The 14,173-nt window shown below is 35.2% G+C and overlaps 1 protein-coding gene across 1 annotated transcript in view; it reads right to left on the reverse strand.

Annotated features, from left to right (window-relative positions):
* The window catches only part of LOC134542762 (splicing factor 1-like), a 29,722-nt gene extending 15,997 nt beyond the window's left edge, over positions 1 to 13,725 (reverse strand). The window contains exons 1-3 of the mRNA XM_063387265.1: positions 13,445 to 13,725; positions 11,038 to 11,169; positions 7,249 to 7,324 (exon numbers count right to left, since the gene is read on the reverse strand). Of these exons, the coding sequence (XP_063243335.1) occupies positions 7,249 to 7,324; positions 11,038 to 11,169; positions 13,445 to 13,607 (371 nt within the window). The 5' untranslated portion in view covers positions 13,608 to 13,725. The remainder of the gene's footprint in view (positions 1 to 7,248; positions 7,325 to 11,037; positions 11,170 to 13,444) is intronic.
* Between the last annotated feature and the right edge of the window lie 448 nt (positions 13,726 to 14,173).

The following is a 14,173-nucleotide window of genomic DNA, read 5'->3' on the forward strand; positions in this document are numbered from 1 at the left end:
ATATTGGACACTTGTCTGCTAATGTTTTTCATTTTTATCATGTTACACTTAAAAAACAATAACACTTGGACAGCAAAATTAACATCATCTGAATAATTAAATAGAAGTCAACCAATACATTAAAAAATATTACTTTTCTGTAAGAACATTCTTCCAACTTTTTAAACCAATTTTTGTATTCTTACACTGTGAAACCTACAACACGATTAAATTTTTTTAAACTGGTTTAATGAAATGCGTAAAAATTACAAAGTGATATGCATACTCAGATTTGCTGATGGCCATAATTAGTCAAGATAAATGGAAATTTGCTTTGCTTCAAATTAGTACATGTTACAATACTTGCTAATAACCACAAAAACTTCTAAACTGATAAAAGTATTATAAAGTAGCGCAGTTAAGGTTTTTATTGTATACATGAAAGCAGTTTGAAAATTAGGAACAAACACAATAATATTAATTTTAGGTGAAGACAAATTCCAATTTCTAGAACTGTGCTCTGGAGCATCCAGAACGAGCAAAGCTACACATGGTAAATAAACATTTACATAGTACAAGATATTATTCATCATTTGTTATTCTGCCAACTGTAGATAGAAATTAATAAATAAAATTGATAATGTTTCATTAAAGTTTGCAGCTTGTAAAAACATTTATCATGCACATAAATACAACAGCTAATGGTATTAGAAATTTATTATTTAAACTGAGGTGTAACCATTAAAATCATAAAATAAATAAATTGCATTGCATAATGAATGACAAATGTGGGAATTAACTACATGCATTCCGCTCATCCCAGACATACATACATACATTCAATTCGCCACACAACACCAAAGACACTTCACCCTAGCAAACGGCACTACGTACGGTCACCTACCTGTAAGGCTTGCCTTTATTAAGATGGAACCTAGCAACTCTGAAAAAATAAATTATACCAGTGTTCCAACAAATTTGAATTCCGAAACCACACAGTTGTTTTGACTCATGTTTTATAATTAAGACAGTTTTTTCCCCCCAATATAGCAAAATAAATTACACATTCATGAGAAAAGAAGTAATGATTTTATCTCAAATGGGGGAAAAAGTAAGATTTAACTAACACTCGCCGAACTTTCCCCCAATGCCACTTCCTCACTACTTACTTCAAGTCCTGGGAAATGCACACCTACAGAAGTTAATAGAGTGGTTACCAACATTTTTTTTTGAAAAAAATATAAATACAAAATTTTTCACTGTCTCTGTGACCCAAAGTGACCCCTCATGGTTCATAACCCAAATGTTAAATTCCTGTCTACCAAGAAACTGCTGAACCCTGTCCGTCTCTTCCTGGGCCACGGGCCAGGCGAACAACCTGCTCTCCCTCTCTTCCCTGAGTTTCCCTGTGTTTCCTGTCTCAATCAACTCAGCAAGATAACAAATATATTGCACCAAAAATACTCATTCAAACACGTTTCGACCAGAAGTAACCCGACAAATGGACACACATTTCTCCCCCCACAGCTTGCAGCGTTATTCCCAACAATGCCATGCAACCAACACAGCCAGTCTGCAATAGAAACAACTATGTTTATTCAAACCTTGCAAAACTGCGTTACTGGCCGTGACCAGGTCAACAACTTCCGATATTTGATCGTGCTTCAAATCACTTGATCAACACACAGTTGAATCAATCGTGGTGGTTCTTTAATATAACTGATGTTAACAAAACGATTTTCAACTACACATGAATTTGTGATTAAAACACAGACTGGTTTTAAGGCATGAAAGGAAAATACTAATATTAAAAAGTTACTAATCCAGTTTGGTAATTCACATTGTGTCAGTTTCCCAGATTCCCCACGTCTGCGGGAACCCCGAGGAGTACCCGGGAGTACGGGATCGAATGCCGGTCCCGTCCCGTGTTCCGGTTGGCAGTTTCCCGAGCTCACTCCACGCGAGCACTCGTGGAAGCATTCATCTGTGCGTTACGACCTCGTCAACTACATGTAAAACTAAAAAATAATATAATCTAACTGGGTTTGGAAACCACTGCTTTTGAATAACTTTATTCCAACATTCTTGCAAGGACTTTCTATTAACGTTCCAATACTACCTGTTGACCAAGTCTTAAGGTGATATTCAGTTTAAAGACAATCAGAAAATTGTAAGCAGAAGCAGATGAGAGTATAAAAACAGAAGCATACATAATGGACTACTACACAAAGCTACGAAAAACAGTTTGAAGCACCAACCTAATAATTTTAGCTACAAAAAATACAGTCAACAATCCACATATCAAATTAGACTTTTTTTGTTTTTTACATTTTCAAAGGTGTATTCTGGTTATTAATTTAAGTTTTTAAGTTGCATAAAATTATCATTCAAATAAAATTACAATTGTTTCCTCTTCCTGCAATCAAAATAATGAATACTGGGAAAACAACAAAATCAATGAATTAAAAAAATATTCCTAAATCAAACTAGACATCACAGAATATTCAAACTTTAAAACTTCCCTACGTAAAACAATTAAAATAAATTGACACAAAAACAAACTATGCACCATACATGTGTGCTCTTCCACACACGGCTGAAATGAGTAATTGATTTGAGCAAACAGTTAGGAGTTACAAAAGATTTCATTAAGTTTGGCCAGTAAAAAATATTGCCAAAACAATATTGTTGAAAAAAATTTTCCAGGTACCGAAGTAAATAAAACTATTTTCTTAAAATTTCAAAACACTGAATTTTGCATTATAAGGATGAGAAGGTTGAAAGTACTATGGTGAAAATAGGTTCATGTTTATTTTGAATAAGAATAAAGTTTAATACTGAGCCATAGAAATATATAATTTGCCAGTGACTATAAACATGGCAAGTCTATTTGTAAAGCAAGCATTGTGATGGCAATAATTTTATATCATAAAACAAGTACAATAAAACAATAAATACTGTAGTAATAATGTACAAGAAAGTTGTTCACAGCAGCCAACAAAAATATTACCATTTCCCTGCTGAGATTAGTAACTGAGGAGTGCAAATACCTAATTCCAGTCTGAACAGGATCACTTGTAACTTCCATTTAGTTAAAATTTCCAGTCCTAAAATATATATACATAGTAAGACTTGAGAATACTAGCAGCCTTAAGGAAAGTTTAATACAAATTTTACAGAACTGGAATTGAAATCACATATTCTTCAGGCTAAATGAATGAAACTTCGGTGGGCTCGGAGTGCTTGACTTGTAAGCCTGGGCTATAGGTTCACGCCTCACTCTGTATAGTTTGTAAGCTATCCAAACTTTTAACCTGTGTCCCTGTGTTTAGGAAATAATAAAATATCTGTGTGGCACCAGTTTTCAAAAAAAAATGCACTAACAAATATATAAAGTAAAGTCAAGCACTTCAAAAATATTAGCTGAAATCAAAACATTTTTGAGGTTCAGTAGATAAATAATGTATATCTTCCCAGTGACTAAAACAAACAGGCATTATCTGAATGAATTACACAACCAGAGTAAATACTACAGTATCCATAAGACCATAACAGATACAATCAAACCAAACGTAAATCTAATATGCCACAAGTTTTAAAAATCAAAATAGAGCTCATAAAAAAAATTGTGGATTGATCGCAAATAGATTCGAAACCAGATGCAAGAATTCAGGTGTATGCACCCTCAGTAATACAAAACAAGTTAAAAAAAAAATATTAATTATACCAGTACAGTTCTTTATTTAAAAAAAAAGTTTTCCTCAGCTTGATGTAGCTAAAAGTGAAAATTAAAACATTTAATAGTCATCCACTTCTGACATTTTTACAGTGTAGTTGCAAATTTCATACAAAACACATTCATGTTTTCAATGGAATTTTCACTTTACCTTCTAACTTAAGTGCAATTAATATGAATTGTAATACAGCTAATACTAATTCATCCATTTCAAAACATATCAAATTCAATAAAATTTGATAAAAATGTAGTTTCATGTCATAAGACCAGTGTTCAGAACGTGGGTTCAACACGAGACTGAGCGAAGCTTGGATTTAAATTAGTTTGTGCATACTCGGGCAAGCACAAGAAACCTACATACATTGTGAATCATTAATGTCTAATAAAATGAAATACAAACCTTTTTCTACAGCACGAGCATTTTTATTTAATGAAAATATATTACTGATGTAAACCTCCTGATAAAAAAATCTATTTTACCTTCAAAAATCATAAAAATTAATATAAAGGTTTTATTTCCCATTCTCCCCCCCCCCCCCCCCCTTAATTACACACAAAATTATTGTTATGTATACAGCACCTACTTACAAAACAAAAAAAGGTTACTTTCTTTGATTCATAAACAAAGAATCTTCTCAGCTTTTATCCAGAGATGAGTTCAAAAAATTCCATCTGTTCTGGGTTGGGCAGACACTTATTACACAATATTTTATTTTCTGAATATAGATACTGTTTGAAATACAATTTTTTTTGTGCAGTGTTACAGTTATATTTCAGTAATATGAAAAAAATTTCTAAGTTATAGAACTGTAGATATACCTATGAGTTAAGTGAGGGAAAAAATTTAAAAAAATTATACGTATATATACAAAAAAGAGGCAATTAGCTTGTGAAATATGGCCGAATTTTTTTCTGTGTATTCAACTTCGATAAAAATTTATTTACATATTTATGTGCTACTAATTTGTTGGAAAACTTTTCTGCTTTGCACAATATATAATTTTTCAGTAAATTCACCAAAAATAATTTTTGAAAATATTTTTTTCCAGACAACCAATACCTCTAGTTATGACTTATGACTGAATGGATGAGGTACATTACTCAATAAATGGCCAAATTTGCAACCGTGAGCTCAACATGTTTGGCACCGACACATAAAACGTGGACCTGCAAATCCCGCTGATTTGTTACTCTGCTCATGACATACACGACGCACCAAATGTTCTGTCGACAGCTTACCAGCACTTGCACTAAATTCTTGAAGTAGAAAAATTATTATTTTACAATAATACACGTTACAAGATAGGAAAAATATTCCCATGTATTAAATCACAAGTTTTAACCATACAACAACTACCGTATTTTCCTGCGTATAAGACGAGAATTTTATGCAAAATCTAAAAAAGCTCAAAGCTATAAAGCTTATGTGATGGTGCTTTTGGATAGTGTGCACTTATGGTACTGCTGTTGCATGTAATGAACTGACTCACTAGAACAGTGTTTTCACCCGTGTCAACACCTACAACCTTGTGTGTTGGTGCTCTGCACACGTCATGCTTCGCTTTATGTTTTCCTCTGCTGCAGGATTCATGCACTGATCTCCTGTCCACGAACCTACTGGTTGGAGCCACACCCCCTCCACTGCCTCCCTTACACACCACAACTGCCGAGGCCCAAGATTCTCATCCGAGATACAGCAAAAAGTCTTATTTTACACATCACATGAAGATTAGCAGGCTGTGCTACTACAGTATGGTGTCACGTCTTAAACGACGGTACAAATCTATTTCACAAATTTCACCATCGAAAAGGCTGCTCTCGTCTCACATGCCGGAAACTACGGATCTACCAGCAGACTTTCTGCACAAAAAGGAGCTATTAATTTGCTGAATTCACACAAGGGTCAGTTAATGCACTTTCATCCGCTTCAGCATACATACAAAGTAATATTCTTGAGCTATGAACACAGCAGGATATTAGTCATTTTCATCTCAACTACTGACTGTAACAAAAAAAAAATTATATAAATTGGAAAGCCTGTTTCAATACAGATAAAATCAAAACATGTATTAATTGTAAAATAAAAACACATAAATAAAAAACTGCCCAAGATGCATTTACATCCATGAATTGTTTCACAGCTATGAAGAAATAAAATAATGTTTGAGGATGGCACCTAACAAACATCTCTACACTTACATAATTACAGCTCATTATTATAATAACTAGTATCTGGAAACATATTACAACCTGAACATAAGAGTCAAAATGAGAATGTTAGAGTGTATTAGTTAATCAGCTGCAAAAGAAAATCTGATCTGGGTCCTAACTACGATGAAATTACTTATGGTTACAGCAATGCTATTGGCAGCAAATCATCAAGAGTTGAACCACAGCTGCGAGGGATTTGCAAGTGTGTCCCAACACCTCCCATCTGGCTGCACACACACGACAGTTCGCTGTTCACTAACGCAGCAGCAGTGACGACTATATGCAACTGCTGTTGTTGTTTCTGTGTATAACGACAATAACCAAGCTAGCTCGCAGTCTTTGATCAAACACCTTCTCAAACATTGTGTGGTGACTAATAAGTTTTCTAATTTAATCTTCATTCCCAATTCTTACGTGAACCAAACATCTACCATCCATCCACCATCTCTTCCGCAATGCTCGGAAAGCTGACGTACACGCACGCGTATCAGGTGCGGGCAGAGATGTTAAGTAACTGGCACGTGAGTCTTCAGGCAGATCATATTGATGTATGTACTTTCAGCACAGTCAACTATAGCATACTCCTACTGATCCATCTTTAAACCTGTTGACTGATTCTCTAGGCACTTAGGTCATACAGACGGTGCTTCTACAAAACCAATTGCAGGGTGAATGGTGTTCATGCTTGCCAGTTATGTGACCTGCTGTGGGGAAACTGCCGTCTCCCGCGGTCGTACCCAGGAGGCACCCCGAAGGTAAGACCATTGCTTCTGAATCCAGGAACAGACCAGGCCCTATAGGTACTTTAAACATGAACCACTCAACACAACACTAGTTGATGTGAAGGTATTCAGTCACCAAACCCTAGTTGGAACATTTACTATGCTAACAACATTTTGTACGCTGCAAACTGATACAATACCAATTACTGTTGGAAGTTAGTAATGCACGTTTTTGATGCAACTTGTAATATGTGACAATTTAAGAAATTAACTCTCATAATTAAAGAGCTCAGTTACAAATAGGTAGTGCACCGCCGAATTTGGGGGTTGATAGTATTTTTTTTTTTTTGCTTGCTGCATAAAATAGCTAGTAAAATGTTATCAGTGATCCCTCTTGTGAAGTGCAGCCAGCGGAACAAACACATCCCTCGCAACAGTCCCGCAAACAGTCTCACACCCGCGCAAGGGTAGGCGCTGCAATACTCACTCAACCTACCCCAAGATGCCATTTGCTCCTGCAAGTAAAATAGCTTTTTTATGCAATGAAAAAGAAGGCAGACCTGAAATGTGTTGAGTTAGGTTAAGAAACTTGTTTCACACCTTTCCTCAGGGTTAGGTGATATCCCTAACTCGCCCGTACGCAGCTTCCTAGAGATCTCTTCAATCTGCAGCTGAACTGTAAGAGAAATGGGTTAGAGAGGGGCAAGAGAGCCCAACCCACAATTAGAACACAGCAAACACTCCCGATGCCATTGCACACACAAGCCACACCAGGTGCCATTGCCTTCTGCTTGGCATACCTTTCAGCCTTGAATATACTGCAAGGGTGTTTCACCCATTTTATAGGTAGTCCGCCTGAAGACAAGTTGTCTGCATTCTCTTTTGTAGGGACAAAGAATTTGAGAAAAAGAATTTCAGACAGTGGGATATACAAGTGTTATTTTTTTTTGTGCTTTTTAGGTCAGTGGATAATATACAAATAGGTACGCCTATGGTTGGCTGCAATTAAAAATGTAAGATGGTGACTTGTACAATTTTTAAATTGATTTGTACTACAAATAGCAAAGACTGTTTGTTTCTGTGCTGAGGCAGAATGGTCGCTGGGAGATATTCAGCTAGTGATTGGCAAACAGTCAGTAGATCTAAACCCATACAAGAACTACACATCACGTAGGCTTCAAAACGACTGTGTGAGGGCACGTGAAAGTTTATGAACTAATGCTTTTGCTACGGCCACTATCGTTACCTCGCCATCTTCCAGACAGCAACACGTTTATCATAATTCTAGCTGCTCAAACTATCCACCTTTTGGTGGAGTTTGTGTAGTACAAGGCATCAAAATACACCAGTAACAAACATCAGCACATTCTGAACTTTGTAACTACCTTACCACAAAATATCTACGACCCAAATGATTACACACGTCACACAACCACTATTATCACATGAATATGTAGTTTACTTAAGATCTACGTAATACAGAAACCTAACAATGATGAACCCTGGTACATTACAAGCTAAGTAGCAACACAGGGAACCCCTTCCCCCCCACCAAGTATGCCCTGAAATATTTATGACTATACTAACAATAAACTTACCAACATAAGAGCTCTCAGTAGTATTTATGAAAAAATAAGGTGGATTCATTTACAACATTAAGGAAATAATAAAAAGCATACAACAATTTTTAAATATCACTATATTAGATAACCATCCCCTTCCTAAAATAAATTTATAACTCTACCCCTTTAAGTTATGTTTCCAAGATAGAAGCAATACTCAAGGTCGCGTATCCTCTCATAACATCTAAGCGGAAAATTAATTAGTCACTGCACATTTAATATGTTCTGATACAAATTCTAACAAAAAATGTGTATAAAGTACAAGAGATGAAAATCTGTGAGGAAAATGAAACATCCACATGTATAGAACATGAAAATGTGAGACATCATCGCAACATTATGCAAACTATTGTGTAGGAACAGCAGTTTTCCAAATTTAGTATGTCAACCAGGATTATAGTACATATACCATTTCCCACGTGAGTTATAAAATTAAGTAAAATAACATTGACAATAAATTCTAAAGCGTGCACTAATCAAGTACCACGATTTTTAATTCAGGCCAAACACTAGTTTCTGTAATTATAACCATGAAAAAATTTGTGGGTAATGAAAATGTTAAAACCTTAAATGACGTGTCGTAATAAGAGTGCAGGTAAAAATAAATAAAACTTAAAATGGAAGTTTCATGATTTTATTTTAATATTTCAGATTCCATATAACATTTTGAATTGTTCATAATTGACAATTGTAAAATGCTGATTATGTACAAAATAATTGTTAACAGAGATAACACCTCAAATGATAAAATGTATGGCTGTAAAATAAAGTGCATTTGAAGGGCATACTTTGACATTCAGATATGCCCATTTACAGAACGAATTATTCAGGAAAGTGAAAAAACCTTTTAAGATGTAATACTTGCCCAATATCTACATTACTGGATCATTAAAATAACTATTTTAGTTTAGTTAAACTTATGACCATCACTGATGTATAAGTGAATGTTAATTTGTGTGGCATATCTGGTTTTGAAATGATGCTCATTTTCAAACTGCCACTGTTTTGGCAACTCTCACTTGCAAAGAGAGAGAATCTGTGACCTAAATACACAGGAAAACATTTGAAGCTTTGTCAGGGACACGTAACTGCTCTTCCACAAATAACCTTCTGCAGGAACCGATGCCTTGACGATGGAACTGCAATGTTGACCGATACATAGTAGAATAATTCAACCTCTACAGGGCTACAACCCACAAGCCTAGCCAATTCAGTAGCGTGTCAATTATCACAAGCAGTCTAGCCACCAAATACCAAACCCACAAAGTATAGATGTTCCATACGACTGTAACAGCAAGGACTGATGGTTTGGTGATGAAATGAGCTCGACTTGCAAAATGTTACATGTCTATTCTTTAACCATCTCCACAATTAAAACACAGCGGGCTGTATAAGGTTATTTGAACATTTAATTGGTTTGTAAATGATCCTGGGCCTGGTTAAGAGTCTGTTAATGGCCTCACTAATTCTCAAAAGAAAGAAATATATAAATAGGCCTACCTTTTATATTTTAAGTAAAAGATATGAAGAACCACAAAACATTTTGATGTTTTATAAAAACCACACTTTTAAATAAATTTTTTGAAACTAAAAATTAAAGTACTGAACATACTGAAGGTAATTTTAGAAAATATTTTGAAACAATGTCATTGTACCATCAATGAAACTTAAAATTATGTTAATAATTATAATCAATGATTTAAATTTCAATTATTACATTCAAGTTATTAGTTTTAGAAATAATTGGTAACATTAAAATTTCAATGAGACCATAATTAAGTCTTAGTTGCAAAAATCTCAGGTTGAAACTAAGTACTATTAAGGTTACAGTTAATAAGTAATGAAAAAATTAAAAAATTTTCAACACATTAAGTGCAGTATTTATACTGTTACAATATAAACACCTTAATACATCTCCATCAAGGAATTTACAGATAAAATCCTCCTTACAGCTGTATTACCTGTACAGATATTATGAAGAACATCAAATTAAATGCTCAGTAACTCATAAACGTGTTTATCAAATTTGGCTGAGTATATGATGGATGGTGTGACTTGTGCACTGGTTCTTAAGCTAGTCATGGGCCTCAAACCCGAATTCTTGATGTCCAGGAATTCTCGATAAACAAAGAGGTGACAACCAAGATGAACTGACGCTGAACTAGAGAGAGCGGGTGACGGCACATAACTGAAGACAAATTTACAATACTTACCTTCGTAACATGGATAGCAAAGCTGTATCGATTCTCCTAAGATGAAATAGGACCACCGTTTCCAAAGCTTTACACAGATGAACAATATTCCACAATCTGATAAGAAAGGTTTATAACTCGGCAGGCAGCTTCTTAGAGATCCAGAACACTGGCTACAAACGAGTTAAACATAATGTTATCAACGACCAGCACAGTGCAAATTGTGCCCCAACACACCACTCCACAATGGAACTGAAACCACGAATCAACGAACCATGATTGTAACCACACGCCAGCATATCGACAAGAAGTAACACATTCCCGCACCAAAAGAAGACGGTTATTAGGAGTTGGGAAGTTCGCACTTTCTCACAGAGGCCTTGCGTGGCTGCAAACCAGAAGGTGGATCAAGTACTTGAGTAATGCTGCTAAAGAGATTTAAAACAAACCAAAAAGTCCATAATTTTGAAACACAATCTTAGCCATCTACACTTGTGAACTAGTAACTTCTAGGGAAAAATACATTTAAAAAAAAACTATTTTCCCTCTGAAATGGTTCGGGACGCGGCACTCACCCAGGTACGCCTGCTCCTGCTCCTTGCTGAGGTTGGTGGGCAGCACCGTGGGCATGCCCGGGATGAAGGTCTTCTCATTGTCGTCCCCACCCCAGCGCGACCGCCGCTTCTTCAGCCGTCGCAGCTGCTTCTCTGCGCGCACACACACACACGGTGACGCCCGCGCTTCAGGGCTTACATCAAGCTCAGTTACGGGAATCCTTACAAAAATTCTAATTCACATAGGCATGGCCTACATGAGCATATCGGAGGGATGAAAATATAAAAATATTTTCAATGCACCCAAGCATAAAATATCTTTAAATTCTTACTCAAGCCACAGCGATAAATGCGACAATTTTAATTTTATCAAGGTAAAAATAATGAAACACATCTTTTCAAACCATAGAAATATGTTGAAGTAGGGTTGTTTAATTAGTACAATAGTCTCGCTTTATCAGATCTCTGTGCATTAGTGCAGGGTTACTTCTTAAATACAATAGATGAACACGAATAATTAGAAGAAACCCACATAATTCATGTTATTTTCTGGCACCCGGTTGCAATCCGCACGCGCTCGCACACAAGTAAGTTGGCGTCTCTCGCCACACCCTGCCTTCTGTCCGCACTGCCTGCGGCGTGTCGGGACCACCCAGGGTCCATCCAGAAATTAGTTCAAATTAATAAATATTGTCTGCATTCTAGTACCTCTACAAATGCATAGTAACATGAACTCTGCAGGTTCCTACAGTATCTCACGTTTAGATTGCAGCAAACTGTTGCATTAAGGCTATTTTCCTTATTAACATTAAAAATATTATTTTGTATATCATTAATTATATAAGTTTTATTATTTTTTAAATTTTTTTCATTTGCTGATTTTTTCTAAGATCATAAAATAAGTACTGTCTATTGACACTATTAGAGTAGTGGTCATTCTGAAAGAAAAAAAATCATAATCAAATGCTAAACACCAATTATTATTTCACAGGTGAAATTATTTATAGCATTTAGTGCAAAACCTATTAACTATGCTCAAACAGAGCATGAAAGTTCAATATTAACAGATAACAAATAAAACTCTTGACAAAATCTACTGAAACCAAGATGGCATCAATACAATACCTGTGCTTTCAATCTGCCACCGACATTCATTGTTTACCCGTATCATGTATCTCTTTGTTTAGCACAATTGTAGCCAACTACGGAGAATAAAAAATACTTATTCTTTAGTTTCATATATTGAAGTTTATCCCTGGATGCTGAAGGCTTGATCCTGTAGTAATAATAATTAATAATTTAAATTAGCTGCAATTGGGTACAAAGTACCAGATGCTTGCTGTTTTAATTCAGTACGTCGGAAGATTTTGATACTAAAAAAAATTGTCATACAGAGAATTATGATTGTAAGTTGAATAAATAGGAATTTTTTCAACCTACAATCATAATTCTTAATTATTTCACAATTTCTTTCATATGCAGATTCTTCCAACATACTGAACTAAAACAGCAAGCTCATCATGTACCACAGGATCAAGGCTTCAGGATCCAGGGATAAACTGGGTTACATGAAACACCAGCCAAATCAAAACACAAAATATACTATGGCTGTAATTAAAGAATCCTTTGGAAAAACTATAAAATTCAGTGTGTCAGCCAATTCAGTACACACCACGTATTTCTAAACTAATCAAATGAACAACGTTAATAATTCTATTTAAATTTTTGTCTCCCATTAGACTTGTCCATTACGTGACTCAAAAGAGTACGTACTTTAAACACAATGTAACAAAACAAACATTTTGTAATACAATTAGGTACTTATTCTAATATAACTAATATGAAATAATATAAACATTGAAAATTCCTTGCAATTGCAATTCAGTCGTTATTTAAATAGTTATTTAAACGAATTTCATTATTACAACACACACATTGACTAAAGTTCTCTAAAAAAAAAAATTTCAAAAACCCAGACAGGTAAACAATAAAATGTCGGCGATTGCGTAAATACATACATATTGTAATGTAAGCTATAGAATTATTTTTTCACAAACCAGTACGAATTACGAAACCTTCCTTTCAGGATTAATTCAGGAACGTCTGAAATATGTATATGGAAGACATATATTCCTATTTTTCGCGGGTAAACATTAAATAGCAACGGTAACGGAAAAGCACAGGAATTTTAATGTAAGATGTAACAACTTAATTTTTATACAAAATATTAGGAATTACGAAACCATCCCATCGGAGTACATTTAGGGACGTGTGTAGTGTGAGAAAACCCTGTTTTCAGATATTTTTTTCTTTCCGTTCTAAAAAGCCGCTCTGACCGAGTATTACCACACCATCATTCATTTAAACATCTGTAAGTACACTAATAATGGAAAACTTAATACGAAATACAAAAAATATTTGCATTTACCTTCTGAACTTCGTTCGCGATCTTTTTCGCGATCTCTTTCGCGTTTTACAGGCCTTGCTTCAATGCCATTAGGTGTTTCAATATAATCAACATTCAGCAAAGCAACATAATTCACTGTGGTCTCTGAAGATAAAACTGTCCCTCCTGCACCATTGGACGTCATTTTAAATTAATTTACTAAATAAATTAATTGTTAATGCTCAAAATTTACACCACAAACAAAAAATTAATACCTCCATAGCGCACAAAATGTCGACCCACTGTACTATTGATTATACCATGGATAATGACAAATCGGAGAAGAATAGGTGCAGAAAACGAAATTTCCATAGAGCAGTAATTCGTAAACTAATATTTTAATTTCAATAATAATTATTATTATTTAGTTCAAAAAAAATTATATGTTGACGTGCAACTTGACGTCGTACCGACCATGGCCTCTAAGCCCGTGCTCCGCACCGCTAATACCAGATCCCATTTTCGGAGCGCACCCTTAGCACAGCGGGAATAAGACAGATTAACTTTCGGCGCTGGCCGTCTCCCGCGAACTAGTAATCACGTCCCCGCGATACTGCCGCGGCAAATTCACAGTGTTATGTTAGTGCTATAGTACAACGGCTCAGATTTATTTATTTATTTATTCAATTTTTGTTCTCTTGATCCCATATGGAGGTAAGGACTCCGGGATATAGAACAAGTCATAGCTCATTATCCTAGCTTTTGTAGTGG

This window comes from Bacillus rossius (genome assembly GCF_032445375.1).
Source record: "Bacillus rossius redtenbacheri isolate Brsri chromosome 9 unlocalized genomic scaffold, Brsri_v3 Brsri_v3_scf9_2, whole genome shotgun sequence".
Lineage (NCBI taxonomy): Eukaryota > Metazoa > Arthropoda > Insecta > Phasmatodea > Bacillidae > Bacillus > Bacillus rossius.